At 40.3% G+C, this 18,608-nt stretch overlaps 2 protein-coding genes across 2 annotated transcripts; one reads left to right on the forward strand and one right to left on the reverse strand.

Annotated features, from left to right (window-relative positions):
• Nucleotides 1-1,275: 1,275 nt before the first annotated feature.
• Nucleotides 1,276-5,957, forward strand: smndc1 (survival motor neuron domain containing 1). The gene is made up of 6 exons (XM_069144565.1): nt 1,276-1,400; nt 1,801-1,920; nt 2,365-2,507; nt 3,182-3,343; nt 4,278-4,431; nt 5,337-5,957. The coding sequence occupies exons 2-6, from the start codon at nt 1,801-1,803 to the stop codon at nt 5,472-5,474; spliced, it is 717 nt and encodes a 238-aa protein (XP_069000666.1). The 5' UTR covers nt 1,276-1,400; the 3' UTR covers nt 5,475-5,957.
• A 355-nt stretch (nt 5,958-6,312) lies between these two features.
• LOC138195280 (max-interacting protein 1-like) lies at nt 6,313-15,601 on the reverse strand. The gene is made up of 6 exons (XM_069144563.1): nt 15,373-15,601; nt 14,061-14,163; nt 13,795-13,824; nt 12,463-12,577; nt 8,548-8,719; nt 6,313-8,450 (listed from the first exon to the last, which is right to left on the reverse strand). The coding sequence occupies exons 1-6, from the start codon at nt 15,599-15,601 to the stop codon at nt 8,287-8,289; spliced, it is 813 nt and encodes a 270-aa protein (XP_069000664.1). The 3' UTR covers nt 6,313-8,286.
• Between the last annotated feature and the right edge of the window lie 3,007 nt (nt 15,602-18,608).

Genomic DNA, 18,608 nt, shown 5'->3' on the forward strand with positions numbered 1-18,608 from the left:
ACTCTTTGTTTATCCACCTTTACGGACTTTCTCACCCTCACCCCAACGTCCACACATCCCAAAATTAAAAACAAAACATAAAACAAACACACAAGGCAAATCATAGCAATATGTTTGTTTACCAACCCGAATAATAAAACGCAGGTTTGTTAGTTCAATTTCGAATCCTGTGTTTAATCATGTGATTCAGCTATTTCTTTGGTTATTATATAATTTTAGTTAGCCAGCAGCACATGTACTTTTATGCAATGACTTAATGCTATTTATTCATTTGATGATTTCAGACATCTCTAGTCTCGTGTCTGACATTCAAATAAGTAGAATCTGGTCAGGTTTTGTGTTATTGACCAGAAATTTGCTACAATATTTATTATTTGAAGCACATACTTGTGATTGCTTGATAGAAAGTAATGTAGGCTATACTTGTCTACTATTATGTATTAGACTTGTGGGAAGTTCAGTATGATGTTTGCACTCTGACTGATTCAGTGAAATACTTAAAGGCCTGAAGAGTGTCGAATTATAAAAAAATAAAAAAAAAAGAAGCTAAATTATCAGAGAGCCCTAAACATTGTTTTAAATAGCAGAATTTTTTTTCCCCCGTCTTGTTTTCCCCTTACTCACATTATTTCAAAGCCTATTGTTTTATCTTACTAACCCCTGGGCTATCCAAAATGTTTATTTTAGAAACTTTGTCTTTTATGTTTCGGGTACCATAGGCCATACAATTTATATAAGTATATGATATCACATCACATCAATGCGAACACCTGGAAGGAGCTAATTTGTTTATCAGGAATAGGGTGGACATAACATAAAGGATATTGTGATTTGTGTCAGAAAGGGCATCACATCAAATGGATAGGTTGTATTTTATTTTGTACATAATATGGCTAAAGTTGTAGCGTTGTGTCCCATCAAATTAAGACTGTACAATAACTCACCTCAGGCAAAATCCATCACACAACAATAACACTGTTGTCTGTGTTCTTGGTTGTTTGTATATAATATATATAGATATATACTGTACTGTATCTACTGTATATACTGTGCATTTTATATCTTATATTTATATTTAATATAGCGACAAAAATTCCCCTCGGGAATGAATAAAGTAACTACCTAACCTCACCAAATTATCTACGGGGAAATGAACCGCGGACTCACAATATATATATTTTATTGCCAGCCGCTGGGGGCGCTAGCGAGCGGGCCTGACGCGATCTGTCTCGTTATCGCGAGAGATGCCATTAAAACAAACTTCCGGTTGTCTTCTCGCATACGGGCGGAAGGAGAGCAGGACTGGTGTTCTTTCTTCTGAAGGTGTCAATTGGGGAAACTGGCGAGTTGAGATTTGACGCTTATTGTATTCATCGTCGAGCAAGAGCATTCACACCACGGTGAGATTAGACGCCAAACCCCTGTTGTTGTTTTTTTGTTGTTGTTTTTGTTTTTTCCCCCTCTCTGCCGCTTTGAGCTAGCATTAGCCGCCGGACGTTATATTTACGTCGACGACAGGGCCGAGGCTTGTTGCTAACTGATTTAGCGTCGCGCTAATTCAAACGTTTCGTCTTACACGTAGTGTATTATATTTACTTCTGTGTGTTTAAGGTTGTTTTTTTACTCTTTACGCTTTTAATACGGACTACGTCAAGAAATCGTGCGGCTGGTTTATCACTAAGCTAAGACACAACGCTAACTTAACAATAGCCCTTTTTTTTTTGCAATGTTGTTGTTGTTTTATTATTATTATTATTATTTTTTTTTAAAGATAACTGCTCTCTCTTTATCAACGCACAGATGTCCGAGGACTTGGTCAAACAGTTGAACAGCTACAAAGCCCAGCTGCAGCAAGTAGAAGTTGCCTTATCTACTGACCAAGACAATGAAGACCTCCTCAAACTTCAGAAAGACTTGCAGGTTTGTTGGGAATTAGAGAAGCCGAAAGAGAGGATGTATTATGTTCAGATTGCCATGACTACAAAGCTACACTTAATTGGTTTAAATTCCAGTTTTGCAACTTTTTAAAAATATTTCACAAAACAGGCGTCACTTGACTTCAATAATCAAAAATCTTCTCGCGTTTCTGTGCTTTTTAATAAATATGCAGGTTTACAGATAACGGTCAAGTATTGTGCAATGCAGCGATAATGCATGCAAATAAACATCTGCAGACACAAATTTAATGCTCTTCCTTAATAGAGTATTAAATTCTCTGAAGTCTTTGAGAGTGTTCGGATTAGTATTTTACTCCTAATTGTGAAGTGTGTTACCGTATTGACAAACGGCAACTTGTTTGGCTGAGGACGTTTTAATATCTGAATCCCTTCGGACTGTTTTTTTTTTTTTTTTTTTTTTTTTCAGGAAGTCATCGATTTGACAAAAGACCTTCTGACCTCGCAACCCACCGATGGCACTTCCAATACCAGCGGCTCGGAGACGGTCCCCAAGAAGCATGGTTGGAAAGTGGGAAACAGGTGTATGGCTGTGTGGAGTCAGGACGGACAGTGAGTGTCACCAGCCTCTTTCAAATGAAAACATTACATGTGACCCGTGCTGCATTTTGAGCTTTTAATCTGAATCGCGGTGGTGGTTTTAGGAATTAATTCTGTCCATCTACGTTGGTGCATGTTGGGTAGATAACGGTCTTAAAATACGAATAAACTGCTTGATATTTAGTCCCGGCTTTTTCGAAAGCTTGTTAAAATAAGGAATTTCCTTACGCAACCGAGACATAACTTCCGACTTTTGCATCGTTGACATCAGAAATTGGCTTGAAGGAGTGGATTCAATCCTACGTTGTGAATGTTGCGTCGATACCCCAGTCATCTGTGCCGCAAATATGCTTAGAGAGTGATGTTTTTGTTTTGTTTTGTTTTTAAGAGATAAATACTTTGAACAAGCAATATGTTTTTCCCGCTTAATGCTTTTATCCAAAACAACTGTAGAGACTAAACCATTTTAATTTCATGCATGACTGACAAAAGTCAGTTTGTGAGAAATAAATGTTCTTGGTAAATTGTGATCGTAGAAAGTGCTCTTAAGAATATCGTCTCGTCACATACCAAACGGTTTAACTAATCTTTTGGGGGTTATATATTTTAATATTTTATTTTTTTTATAAGTAGAGCTCAAGTCTGTGGCTCATACTCACCTGCTTACAGACGTGATTTTTTGGCAGGGTGTATGAGGCTGAGATTGAGGAGATAGACCGAGAGAACGGGACCGCAGCCGTAACCTTCATTGAGTACGGGAATGCCGAAGTGATTCCTCTCCAGAACCTCAAAGTCGTAGAGGAGGGGAAACGTTCTGACGAGGATGGCAACTCGAAGCCAAAATCGAGGTATGAACAAACTCTTCTAAAACGCACTCACTTAAGATGTGTACACATAAATGTGTACTTTAATTTGCATTGATATTTAAAGTGTATCGAGTCACTGTTTTTCATCTTACACTCGAGAAACTCGCCAACTTAAAAAGGAAAATGGTTTATTAGAGACATTTTGGGCAGTAATCGGCAGTTGAGCTGGATTCCCACTGTTGGTCAGCACAGTGCTCAATTTCCGTCGTGCTTTCGTGTCACGTATTGTTAACTTACCCTTTTTGTTTCGTCATCATAATAGCTCCCTTTTAAATTGTATGACAATTACCTATAATTATCATTCAAAGATCATCATTAGCAGCAGTGAATGGCGCAGTCTTAAGTAAACACTCTTCGTTGTATCTTGCAGTGTGGCCTGTGTTGGCTCCTTTTAAAGTGGCAGTTGTTCTCTTGATTTCAATGCCAAATGAAATTATACAAGCTTTTTTTACACCTGGTTGTTCAAATGAATCGTTTTCCAGTTTTTGATTAGTGGCTGAATTTGGGGAAAGATTCTGGAAACTTTAGATTTCTCTCAAAAACTTTGGCAATGCAGTTTGAAGATGACGCACACCTACACGTAACACTAATGGCACCTTGGCTCAATATTTCAACATCAACAGTGCATCTTGTGACTTTTTTTTGTTTCTGTGGTTGGCTGCTCTAAAAATGTGGACCGTGTCTCAAAGAAATATTATTTCTGTGCTCTTTTTACATGGATTTCCTCACAGCATCTGTACATTTTGCTTATATAATTTGCGCTACATTATAAAACAGTTTAGATATAGTGTTGTAAATATTGAATTGACTGTTGATTTTTAAAAAAAAATTAAAAAAAAAAAAAAAAAATTGTATCTATACACCATGGAAAGGATTCATGTTTCTATTCCATGTTTGTTTGTTTGTTTGTCTCCAGGAAAGAGCAGATAGCAGAGCAGAGGGAGTATAAGAAGAAGAAAGCCCAGAAGAAGGTGCAGAGGATGAAGGAGTTGGAGCAAGAGAGAGAGGAGCAGAAGTCAAAGTGGCAACAGTTCAACAACAAAGCCTACTCAAAGAACAAGAAAGGACAGGTGAGTCGTCTTTTTTTTTTTTTTTCTTTTTTTTTTTTTTTTAAGGAGGCTGAATTTATCTGGGAGTTGTGCTGGAAAACCAAGGGTGCACTGAGCAATCACATTATATGTATTCTCTAGTTAACGATTTTTAAGTTGTCAATGCGGATCCCTAAATTGATAATAATTTAATTTAGTATTTGCAATAAGGTAGGTGTAATAAAAAAAAAAAAAGCTAACAGCATGGCCAGGAGCTCGTCTGTTAGCCTGATAGCATCGGGGTGTGTGAACAAAGAAAACCTGAGAGGTGTTGCCTTTCTTTTTTTCTTTTTTTTTTTTAAACTGCAGCCAAATGTTGCTGGTTTCCCTCTCAGTGAATGAATCCTCGCATAAACCGAGGCGCTGAGCAGTAACGGTTGAAACTGTCAGCTTATGGCTAAGTGTTGTCAAGACAAAAGAAAACCACCAGTGGTTATGCTTGGGTTCATTTAAGACTTCTATATTTGATCTATTTAAGACTTCTATATTGACCTCCTGGCCTCTAACAGACACGGCAGATTTTTCGTGAGGAATGGCTTTATATTAGCCAATGGGTTTAAAGCAATGATACTGCTTAAAAAAAAAAAAAAACTCAGAAAGACTGACTGTCATATAATGTACATGATTTTAAGACACATGACTCATGATATACATAATCTCTAAATGTGTATGAGTAACCCTTTTCCCGTGGTGTAGTGGTAAACGATTATACAAACTCGCAATACTTGTAGAATAGCCAATATTTAAAAACAGCTCTTGCGATGGTGTCAAATTGGGAGATAAGTATATCGCTCCAGCTCTGATGGATGAATGGATATTCAAGTTATCCAGTAATAAATTGTTGTTACATTTCTGCCCACTAATCATGGCATTTCTGTTTTATTCAGGTAAAGAGGAGCATATTTGCATCACCAGAAAGCGTAAACGGAAAGGTGGGAGTGGGAACATGCGGTATTGCAGACAAACCTATGACCCAATATCATGACACGTCCAAATACAATGTAAGACATCTAATGCCACAATAACCTAATATATTCTGTACATAGTAATTCACTGTATACCGGCTGTATCAGTGCTTTCCATTGTGTTTATACATGATTTAAGTTTCTCAAGTAAAGAAAGCTTTGAAAGTAACTGCCTGCACACCAGTGTTTGAAATATTGTGGTAGTTTTCTTATATATTATGTAGGTACAACAAAGAATCCATATGGGATTTTTCCCTGCACACGAATGAGGTCACCTGTTACGTAAGGACAGGAAGTGTTGTTTTAGAAAAGCCGTAGTTTGCTGTTTGCCCCCCCCCCCCAGGTGTGACTGAGGTCAAACGCCTGCAGAAATGTATGTAAACATACGCCTGTAGATTCGGTGTGTACATCTGAGGCTGAGTTTCAAACACTGACTCATTTGTAGGGATGTTTGAACAGTAATAATGGTGTTGATTTGAGATGGCTGAATTTCCGTTTTCATTTTTGTATATACAACAGTGAAATAAACATCGTTTTGTTTTACGTTTTTTAAAGATTTTCTTCCATCTAATTTCACTTTTTTTTTTTTTTTCGTTATATTTTTTATTGTGGCTCTGTCTGGTCCTGTAGGTGGCAGTAAAGACTTGTACCATTTTTAATAAACCCATGTCATAAGAAGCACGTTGCAACTGTTAATACAACCTCTTCGCTCATTTAAAGTCACGTGATTTATTTGGGGGGAGGGGGCGGGGGGTTAAAACTAAATTCAGGATGTCGACTGGATAGAATTTACTACAGACCTGAATAACTCGTGCAATTCTGTGGACAAAAATCCGACTCAAGACCCAAGTTGATTGTCTGAACAACAGCGGCAGGCTTAAAAGAACGACAACATTGGTTTACGTCTGTGTGTAGAGGTTTATTAAGAGTCCAGGGATAATTATCAGGAACTGTAACAAAGTATTAGCGGGGGACCAGCAGCACGATGTTTTTCCCAAAAGTCACCTTGGATGACTGATTTAAGCACAAGAAAAACATTCTGGGTTGTGCTTCAACATGCTTCCTTAACAAAAGTCTTTTTCATAGTGCATTTTTCTTCTTCTTTTTTTTTTTTTTTTTTTCCGTTTCCCAAACACGTTGGGGGGTGGGGGGGTTGGGGGAGGGGACATAAAAGATCTGTAACGAGGAACTTTGTGCAAGAGTCATATACCCATGTTAAGACACAATTTGGTGGTGATCTACTCAGGACTTGGACCAGAAGAATGCAGATAAATGGTCATATTGAAATGTCTTATTTGGTTTCATGAATTTAAACAGGTCAGCAGTGCAATTCTTTGTGTCAAACGCACATCGAATTATCAGTGAAAATTTCAAGGATTTGAACTTGTATTTTTTTTCTGCTACAATACAAAAAAAAGATACAGTATTAAACATTGAAATATAAATCGAAAATCAATATTCTGTAGTGTTTTCGGCTGTTCATGCTACAGATATTTTTTTTTTTTTTAATTTTTTTTTTTTTATAAGACTTGTCAATCTAAAGCACATTACAACATGATTAGAAATGCTACATTCAATACACATGCACCATAGCGTTTTTTTTTTTTTAAATCAATTACAATCATTTTCCTGCTGATTAATAGTAGCTGACACTACTACTACTACTGGAGCAAGTGGAAAAACTGTAATTTTGCAGTTGGACGGACAAAATGATATGCTAGACCCAGCCAACATTAATGTTCAAACTAGACGCGTTATTGCTTGAGCTTTGTGCTTGGACAAGTGCGGAATAGCTTATTACTGTCTAAATAAATGGAATTTGCGCACAGTGTGAAAGCATTCTTTCAACAAAAACACCATTGAGTAATGCATTTAACTTGGAGCACTGCATATGCTTTAGTGGGGATTTTATATCAAGTGTTTGGTAAATATATTTTAAAACAACAAAACAAAACAAAACAAAAAAAAAATATTTTTTTTTTCTTCCCGTTCAAGCATGACCAAAACCTAGCTACAGTACAATTAAATATACCAAAAATAAATACTATAATCATATGCAAAATAAATTAGGATAACAAGGGTGGACTACACCACCTGTTTGGATACGACTGTATTTTACTCAAGAGGAGGGACACCACGTGGATCGGTGATGGTTGTGGGTCCTAAAGCAGAGTTTATGTTCTGTAAGTGTGACAAACGTTTTGGAATGCAGACATTGTAGCCCTTGCCACTGGCTTGTACATTTACAAGAAGTGCTGTGTGGATATGTCATCCGAGGAGTTAGGGCAATGTTTTTACAAGGCAAATGGAGCAAACGTTCCCAATGGTGAGCTTCTAGCTGGTACTGGGTGGTTGTTGTTGTTGTTGTTTTTTTGTTGTTGTTTTTTTTTGCTGGTTTCAGAGGATCAACTTGACTAAAAGTAGAGTTTCCCCTTCAGTGTTCGACACTGGTGCGATCATGGGTCCTCTGCAGGATCAGTATCGAGTGCAGGTATGGTTGATTCAAGCTGGTAATGGGTAAAGGGACATTCGGGTGATTGGTTAAGTCAACTTTGAAACTGTATATTGCCAGAGATTTGAGGCTTTTGCGCGACATGTGTCGGGGTTGATGTAGAGGGGGGCCTTGGCTGTTGGTAGAAGACCATTTTAAACTTTTAGACAAGAGTTGGAGCTTAAGGCTGGTTCTTGGGTGGAGTAGATGTTTGATTTGTCAGGTAAAGGTGGGACCGAGGCGGGTACCTCCGAAGACGGTGAAACCGAGCCTGTATGGGAGAACGTAGCTGGAGGCCGGTACTGAGAAAGGTGAAAGCCTTACAAAAAAAAAAAAAAAAAAAAAGACTGCAGCTGAAGTGAAAGTATAGGCTGGTGCTTTTTAAGCAGAGAAGGCCAGTTTTAGACTGCAAGTGGAGTAGCCCTCGTCACTGGCTGAGCTCTGCCGGCTGCTGTGGTCATCCAGGTCGCTTGCACCGCTGGTGCTCACGCTGTCCATTTCTCCATGGGAGAACTCGGTGCTTTCCACATCAACTTCAATGTCCTCTGCTCCGACACGAAAACAAAACCACAAACGCGGATTAATCCTTCTGAAGAGTCTAGATATTTGAAATTGGATTAAGGCTTTAACGCAGACACTAACCTCTGTCAGACTCCGAGCGGTCAGAGTCCACGCGGGAGCACAGGCTGTCCGTACGGACCCTCTCCCGCTCGCCGTGAGTCTGCAGCTGAGATAGCTGCCTCTGCAGATGCCTCTGCTCCCTCTCTAAGGTCTCCAGCTGGTGCTGACTCCTCCGGTCCGTCTCTTCAAGTTTCTGAAAAGAGAAGACGTGCGTGACGGTTAACAAAAAAAAAAAAAAAAAAAGATCGTAGCTCGGCAGAAAAATGAAGACGACGTCGCCAATCCAGTGTGTCGCGCTCGGGTCTTTATGTGAATCATTTTGCATAAAGCGATTTTTGACTGCACCTTTTCGAGATGTTCCTCGTGGTTTTAGCATGTCGCATACGCAGCGGCGTGGTGGTAATATGTGGTTGTTGCCGCTGTCAAATGTGACGCCCTCCGTGCTTTCTAATAAATTATTAAACACACGAGGACAGTTAGTTCCTGGTTAGGTTCTCTGGGAGTACCCGGTGTCTGCGCGAGGTGGATACCGGGGAAAGATGAAAGGTTGGAGAAGGAAGACGGCTGATTTATGGGCTGCAGTTACACAAATGAATATAAAGGTCATGCTGTCCTGCTTTTGACACAGACATAAAAAAAAATGTTTGCCTTCTTAACTGTCATATATTTGGTTAAATGTCACCACTTTAGACTTAAGATTTTTTTTTTTGCTCCATTTGTAGGGTTCGGTGGCAATTTAAAATAAAACGTATGCAGCTCAAACTGCTCATTAAAAGGATTTCAGGTGAAGCAAATTTCACTTTGTACTCCACCTCTATAATCCCAATGGTGACCGATCACTTCATCAATCATTTGCCAGTCTGATTGTCCCATAAAATAAAATAAAAAAAATAGTTATAACAGTTCTAAGCTCTGATGATATGTGCGCAAGCAAGTTGTGGAACAAGATTTACCGCCTTTGGTTAAACAAACAAAAGCTAGAATTACAAACATAAATAAAGACTGCTGAAATATAAAAATATTTGTAAAATGAAAACCGATTTTTGGATACGGCAATTTTACCGAATACATTTTTTTTCACATATGCTGTGTATTGGTTGATTTCCTCTCATGTCCCCCATGTTATTACAATACAGTGACACAAGGGAGATATTTGCATGATCGCAAACATTAGCCGAGTATAAATAAAGAGGGTTTTTTTTTTTGGTTAGCAAGCACCCTTAACCTTACGTAGATATGACACATAGTAATTATATATCAATCAAGTTATTCCCTGTTATCCTTTAATACAAAAATACACCACTGCGGTTGTGAAAAAATGATTAAAGTCGAGACTTGAACCTCTCACCAATCTTTTGTAGTGCTGCTAATTCTGAGTAATGTAAAGAGAGGCTTATATGTTTACGTAGATTGGGATAAAATAACAGATTTATTTTTGGTACAATGTTTCCCCGATGCTAATGGGAGTAACATGTGTCCTTTCTTTTCAGATAGCACAATTGTTTTTTGTTTTTTTTTAAACTTCCTGCAACCTTAAGCTTCATGCTGGCGGCACCTGTTTCACCCTTTAACTGTACTAAACAACCTCTCGTTCCAAAAATACAATACAGCAGCATTCAGGAGCCACATTTCCTGGACTTCAAAACCGGCGAGTCCAAAGTCAACAGCTGACATCACAGGTACTTTACCCATTAGCCCCACTGTGATAATCTCGCTCAGACTGTTGCCAGGATTGCTTTCATATTTCAGCCCTCAGGCATTCATTCCTAAACTATTAACCACCGCTGGAGTCTGCACAGACAGGGCTAAAAAAAAAAAAATAATAATAAATAAATCAAATCCCCCTCTCCCCTCCCCAAGAAGGAATTGATCTGTCTTGGATTGCTTCAATCGGGGGAGCCGGAGTGTTGAATGTTTGATTTTTTTTTTTGGGCACTACTGAGTCTTTTGAGCCTGTCGCCAGTTTCATGCAGTTCGGACACCCTCGGCTGTCCATTAAGTCTCAAGGCCGGTGGTGACCGGGTGTACTGTTCTCACATTATCCCGTAGAGTTAAACAACATGGGATCTAATCAAAGGACAGCCCTGACAACAGCCCCAGGGAGATTTGTTCAAAGGGAAAGGAAAACTGCAATAACCAACAGCAACCATAGTTTTCCTCACACTGAGGCCAAAGTGCCTTAAGGTGCAGTTGTCTAATGGTTCTAAGAAAACTTGACTGTATAGAAGTGCTGGGAAAACTCCTAAATTCTCCAGATGAAACGACTATTTCGAATCGAACTGGTGTCCATAAATTCTGTGTTTATCCAGACCTTTCTTCTCCTTTCCTGCGGTTTACCCCGTTGTTATTATAAAACATTATCCACAAATACCTCACTACTCAGCATGTTGAAAAAAAAACAACAACTAAAAAAACAAAAAAGGATAGAATTGGCTGCACTGTGATCATGCCTGATGGACAGGAAGTATCGTAACGACACAGCAGTTTATACCTCGAGGAGAACACCAGCATGTGATGGCCACCGACATAAGAGGCATCGGAGCCTAGAATGTAGTTTTGCTCTAAAACTGAAAACAGGATCAGATTATTGACTAGAAAGGCTTACGATTTTGAAAGCCATCACTATGGATTCACGTTGGGTCTCACAAAGGAATCAAATGGACATTGGGACTTTCCCTTGGATATCATATCCAAAATCATTCTATGTAGTTCCACCGAGCTATATTTGCTATAAACCTGAAAACATTTTTATTCAAGGGAGCAGCCAGATATCTCCCGTAGGGACAGCTGAAACTCAGTTTTGTCCAAATAGCTAAATGTCTCAAATCATAAATCCCAAACAACAGGCCGCTTTCACTGAATACATTTTTAAATAATAAATGTGTTCAATTTGTTCAGTTGCTTTGGTCTTAGTGTCCTGCCATTGTTGATACTGGCTCACTGTTACACTGCCATGTCTTACTGGGACATGTTGGGCTCTATTTTATTGAGCTGAGCCCACAGTCTCAAGCATGGTGTAAAAGCATGTTAGGCGCATCCGAATCCATTTTTGGACGGTGGATAATCTGAGCGCAGTGAGGTGCATGGTTTAAAGGGGTTGTACTGAGTGCCCGATTTAGTCTGCGGTGTGTTATGGGCGTAACATTAAATGAATCAATCGGTGTCATCTCCCATTTCCATTTAAAATAAAGACGGATTCACAAAATAGTGAAAAAAAAAAATAAAAAAAAAATGCTTCTCTGCAGAGGAAACAGATCTGCTCGTGTGCAGATTGATGCACACAATAATCATCCTTCAATTGTAATCTTTTTATTTTTAAATCTATTGCATGTTTGTGCACTGCTGCGTTTGCCTGTGTGTGTGTGTGTGTGTGTGTGTGTGTGTGTGTGTAACAAGCAGAGTGTATGTGTGTTGTGCACCCGCCCATGTAAGCACATATTACTAGCTTGATACCATGCCCTTATAAAAAATAAATAAATAAATAAAAAAATACTGCACCACTGACTTAGAACCACATTTTTGTTAGTCTTGTAAACACATTTAGCTGCTTCAAGATAGCAATGCGCCTGACCGCGTCTCATTTTAAGACCAACACACCCATTGGCACACAGAAGGGTGCAAGTGCACGTGCTATTTAAATACTGTTGGACAGGTACAGTATATGACAATTGCGTAAGCCTTGAAACCAGCAAAGACACTTTCGTTTCTCCTGGTGCATTCTGTTACTTTTTCAGCATGATGACTGAATAGTTATGTTGTCGCTGCCCCTGACACTTGTTCCCAAATTGGTGTTAATACACCCATTAACACGTGGCCAATCAGGAAAAAGAAGAAGTGGGTAAATATGTTGACATTACTACTTTTGAGCGCAAAACCGGGCAGACGTTAGCCCTCGGTCCCATGACAGTCGCATATGACTGCCTAATACTACCATACCTTGATGTGTGCTTTGGCCTTGTTGAGCAGTCCCAGTGTGGTGTGCCGACTGCAGTCTGGTCCCAGAGGGATGAGGGACTTCAACCTCTCCAAACACAGGCGGAGATGTGCTCGTCTGTGTGGAGGAGATGAAGTCATTTCTCTTAAGAGACAGCATGCAGCACTTGGTTTTAATGTGCATTATTCAACAATTTTACATGACAGAAATAGGAAAGATGAATTTCCAGGCTAATGTATTCTTCTCCTCTGCACTGATCTTATTAGATTATAATATTACCTCCTTATCCAATTCAATTTTTATTGACGTAGTTATGGGAAACAACTATTTGATTGGTCCTGATCAATTCTAATCATGACTTTCATCATGATTTTTTTTTTGTCTTTGATCAGCCATAGAACTGTCAAGATATTTAGGCACTTTATCTGTTTATCCATTTTGCTCATTGGCTATGCTATCTGACTACGATTACATATGGATCTGTCTGGCCCCAGATTAAAAAAAAAACTGCTGAGGTCAGCCTCATATTCTGTTTCTGATCCACCAAAGCCTCTGGCCCTGTGATCCAAATGAATGCAGAAACTGGAAAAGGACACTCACTAGCCTTTCAAATACAGGAGTAAAATGTAGGTCAAGTCATGATGTCATCTCTTCTCTGCATTGGCCACCATTTTGTGGTATGAAATAGTCCCTTATTTCATGTACCCTTTTTTTTTTTTTTTTTTCTCATCGTTTATCTCTTAATGTAAGATTCTCGCACACGTGGCTGGACATTTAATTTCCGCATGAATGTGTGCTGACATTTGTTTACTGCTCAAAACAGATTCTGGCTCATCCTGGAGCAATAGAAGCAAACTGCTGTTAGATTTGCAGCTGAGAATCTCTCAGGAAGCAGCCCTGTTTGGAAACAGACGGTTCCCGTTTGCTGACTGGGGAAATGTCTGTATGTCTTCCAGGAACAGCGCAGATACTGAGGCTGCATTACGCATTCCTTTTATTTGCCTTGCAAAATGCACATTGCTCTCATGTGCAATACTTACATTTTCAAGTTGTAGATTTTAAAAAGCTTTTTTTTTTTTTTTTATTGAAGCCCTGTGTTGATGATAAGCTGATTAGTACATCTCGTTTTGAAACGGTACAGCCAACATATTTAAGCACGGTACCAAGATATGCAAACGAAGTAAGTTGAAGGCAGAGCTCTAATATGGCTGCTGTAGTCACAACATTTCACCATCATTATGTTATCTTCCTGAGTGGAGTCTTCATTGCTCAGCACTCACTATTTGTGTCATAAACATGCATACAAATGACCCCTTCAGTCTAGTTTCACTCACCTATTCTTTTCCAGTTCATTATGTGCTGACCTGTTGAAATGATAAACATATAAACAAAACCGTCACGTCTTAACAGTGAAAAATACAACATATTATACAATCTACTGTATATGTGCAACACTAAATCCAGGAGATGTATGAATGCTGCAGTGGTGGAGTAGGTATTAAAACCACAGTATGATGTTAATAGTGTTTATCAGGGAGGATTTAACAATCACATTTAATATTATTTAATTTGAGAATCTTTGTCAAGACATTAACCTTACCTATTGTGAATATTGTCCAATTTCCTGTTCTTGAATTTGCGCTGTTTCTGTTGATGTGCAATCTGGTTTGCAGGGTATGCTGAAGCATAGCCATGCTCACATTCTGGTGATTAAAGAGATAGAAAGGATTAGATATGTTGTACAGTTTTTACAAATGTGCTACAAGTAAAAAGACGGCCAGATTTTCCTGACGGACGTGACCTCGTTGGGCCTGAACCCGAAATTACGTCCTAATACGTGGCAGGTGGAAACACATCCATGGAATTAAAACCTTAACTGGAATGCAGTGTAATTCACAAACAAGCCTTTTTTTTTTTTTTTTTGGAAAACATGAGTGGGTTCTTGCATTTTCTTAATTTTTTTTTTCAATGATGTTATCAAGTGTGAGTCCGACAATCGATCTTTATTCAGAATAGCCCAGATTAGAATTAAACAATCTGGTAAATCGCTCCTGATTAAGACTATTTTGTCAAGTCACATTCTCACTGTGCTGTTCTGGCTGTTGCTTTAAAAAAAAAAAAAAAAAAGCCTACAGTTCCCATGAACCCTCTTTCCCAGTAACATGTGACGACACACACAAACCCGCGTGTGATTGGCTGCCCGTGGTGACTCTCGCGCTGGGAACATGTGTCCCGACCAATGAAAACTTCAGAATTTGTTCCATGTGGAAACCATGTGAACAACACATACAAGGAAGCAGCGGCTTCCCGAGAAAACCATAGTTGGACTTCGAATTAGGAAAGCTCAAGAGAAAATAAAATCCAAATTGCAGTTTTAGCATACAAGAGGGGCCCGTCAATGAGATATTTCTGAGCGGATGTGATATTCTGAGGAAATAATCTTGAAAAGAGCCACGATAAATGAATAAACGAGAAATTGGGAGTCTCAAATACCATAAATGTCTACACGTATGAGCCTAAATCTGCACATATGCAAGCCTATTTCGAATGAATACTATACTGAAGAGTGCGTAATCAGTTGCACTCCTTTACTAGTGTGCAAAAGACCAGTTTTAATGGGAGCGGATAGCTGCAGGCTATTGTTGCAATAAAACCTGTCTTTGGTGATGCATTTGCTCCCCGACTTCCAAATTAAGCCGTTTTTTTTTTTTTTTCGACTTCTTCTCAAATGATCCTATTTTATAAGTGTCAGGCCGATCGGACGACCGTTTTCCAGTAGCAGGTGAAACATCTTCGGCTGCTGTCGGGCCAGTTCAATGTGTCCGCTGCGCGTCTTTTGTCGCCTTCGCCTCTATTGTTGTCTGCTCGGCGCATTACGTGTTAATATCCCCCTACAGCCCGTGTTTACTTACTTCCGTTGTTCTTCTCGATATTTTCAATGTAATTGGCTGCATCGAGCAGCACTTGCACGTTCTTCATAAAAGTGCCGATTTGGTCCATTGCGGAACATTTGGAGTATAAAACGTCGCTGAAAGAATAGTCGGACATCTCTCCGAAATCCTGCTGGTCCATGGAGGCATCAGACTCCGACAGGACCTCTTCGGGTTTCAGCTCGCTGTGCTGTCTCATGTACTTTACCATTTTTTTTTTTTTTTTTTTTTTTTTACTTTAGGCTTTTTTTTGGGGGGGGGGGGTGGTGGGGGGGGAGTTGACAAATGCGCAGCGCTGAAATTGCTCTCCTTGTCCCGTCTGTGCACTGAGCGGATGACTAAAACGAACTAGGCTGGATGGAATTGCAGTCCTTAGCCTCAGCCACTTGCCCTACTTGGTGGATAATCCCTCCCACTAACGCATGCACATTGCATTCATTGTCAACTGTGCCATAATACATCCTCGTTATCAATACTGCAGGAGAGTAACAAATAACACACTTACGTCCACTGACGTTCGGGCGAAAATTCTTATATTATATGCAGTAAGGCTGCAATATTTCGGTTGACATGAACTGAATAATTATGACAAAACACTCTGCCTTTCGCGTGCACATAGTTTTATCTCTACGTGAACATACTTAAAAAGTGAAAAAGCACTAAGGAGGCAGTAGACCCGATCATGTCTAATCAATATAGTTCAACCTGGATCTCGGGTACGGCTGACAGGGTTGGCCTCAATTATAAATATGTAATCACCTAGGGCTTTTGTGTTGCTGAAGGGACCCGCATGGTAATGATGGAAGCAGGCATTATTATGCTTTTGTTTATGGGCTATAATTAACATCTCTTCACATTCGCACGTTTGTCGGTGGAACAGTTTTGAGAGATGCTTGTGTTCCTTTCATCTTCTCATCAGATCCTTCCCACTAGCACTAGAAATATAGCTGTGTGAGATTTGAGAGCTGATTGAACGGACAACAAAATGCTGCACTCCGGTGTCTGATGTGGTAATTTGAGGTGATTTGCTTACTCCCTGTTGTATCACAAATTTAGGCGCGTTGAGGTGGGAGGTTCCCCTGGGTGTAAAACCCAATAGATTCATATGATTTTAGAAGCCGTTTGTCTTGATTTGCATTTATGAATCCCATTGTTTTCCCTTGGCTGTGTCTTTTTGTTGTCATTTCAGCCCCTCTGGGTGTTTTTCAGAATCCAAACTCACATAGAAAGAACAAAAAAGTAATAAACCATTGAAATTATGCTTAATTTCAGAATGAACACAGCCCTTCCCTCAGGGGGTGTTTCAGTTAAGTGGACAACAGATTTGCCATGGTAGTGAAAATGACCTTGCATTACTAAGTTATCTGCTGTTTTGCTAAAAAAACAAAAAAAAAACAAAAAAAAAAAACTTGAAATTAAATCTTCCTCTAGCTTGATGGTCTACTTCTGTTGTCCCTTTTGAGAGATTAAGAAGTCATCCCCCCCCCCCCCCACACACACACACTGTGAGAGATGGTGGAGAACAGAGGGGGGAAAGGGACTGCCTTTACGAGGCCAGCCATGCATGCAGGGCTGTGTTGTGCCCCTGAGACAATGGGTGCAGATGGCTGGCCCGCTGCAGATGTGGCCAGGCCTGTAACGTACGCCTGTGAGAGAGTACACCCCTCCCATGGGGTCTATTTCAGCCGCCTGGCGAGGCTTGACACGTACAGCCAGCCCTGATCTGGACACTGAGACAGAGACGCACACTTTAAGTAGCACAAACTCCTACAAATACAGGCCTACTTTGCAATACGGATGCTCTGTATTCCTCCCCTTGTATGCATTTTCCATCCCCCCCCCTCCCCCCCCCCCCCCCCCCACATAAAACTCTCAATGCAAATTTAGACATTATCAGCTGCTAGCCCGTGTTGCTCAAAAGAAGAGACGGAGTCAGGCGTGGACAAGAGAGTTCAGTGTGTGTGTGTGTGTGTGTGTGTGTGTGGGGGGGGGGGGGGGGGGGGGTGGAAACTGACAGCGTTTTCAAACCAGGAAACGGCTCACCCGTGCTGCCAGGCTGGTGCGCAGACCGACTGCCGTGCACGCTCTGCACACTGATAGCGCCGGCGTGGAAAGCTGACCCCGCTGTAGGTTGGTGTAGAATGTGACCCCCAACTGGAGTAATCTGAAAAGCCTGAGGATTACACCGGTGGCTCGGCTGTCACAGAGGAGGCAAAGTCACACGCTGCTGGACTGCGGACGAGTATGCGTTTATGGAAGAATGTGCCAAAAAAAAAAAAACGTCCCACTCTGGTGTTGCGATACGTCAGGGGAGTAGAAGGCTGTTTTAGGCGTTATTTAGAGGGAAATATATATATATATATATATATATATTTTTTTTTTTTATCTATCTTGTCTATCTATGTGTCGCCCTTGCTCTTGCAGGTGGTCTGCTAAAAAAAAAAAAAAATAATAATAATAATGGCCTCAGACGATGCATTGTGCAGCAGCAGTCTCCTGTTGTTCTAAAACAATAGGTGGCCTTTGCCGCGAGGTCAGAGCGCGGCACCGCAGCCGGGCTCCAGACGCGTGTCACCTGCTCCGTCCTCTCCTTTAGCGCTGTCGTGGACTTGGGAAGAGCTCAGCGCTTAAGCTTTGTCATCCACGCGTTGTGAGGGATTGTTTGTATCATAAATTTGAAAGCCCCGAGTGCTCGTCGTGCTTTTAAGAAAACTCAAAAAAGTACTACAAAATAAAAAATAAAAAAATCCGTCTTCCGTTTTTCTTAATTTGGCCATTTTTACGTTTTTTTTTTATGAAATGGACCACCGTCTTAACCTTCTCGTCCTCTCCGTGTGTCACCTCATAGGAGAGGTGTGTGTGTGTGTGTGGTTTGAGGGGTCCTGTCCCCCCCCCCCCATACGAACACCTGTTGGAGACACCGAATTCCCTCTTTGTCTCCACAGCCCCCCCCCCCCCCCCTCCCTCAGTGGATTACCATGGCAACTCCCATTCATATCATGGCTGAAGACTGATTATACAGCTTCACACGGTCAATTATCACTGAACAGAGTGCATTGTTTTAGGGGGACGCTGTTTTTTTTGTTGTTGTTGTTGTTGTTGTTGTTGTTTTTAGACAGCTGTGCGAGTAGGTTTCAAGAAAGCTTTAATTCATACTGCAGGTGTTTTTTTTTTTTTTTTTTTTTTGTCGGGTAGAGATGAGCTCGAGTTTCGTAACG

This window comes from Embiotoca jacksoni, unplaced genomic scaffold (assembly GCF_022577435.1).
Source record: "Embiotoca jacksoni isolate LCO1_2020_lvr unplaced genomic scaffold, fEmbJac1.0.p SCAF_12, whole genome shotgun sequence".
Taxonomy (NCBI): domain Eukaryota; kingdom Metazoa; phylum Chordata; class Actinopteri; family Embiotocidae; genus Embiotoca; species Embiotoca jacksoni.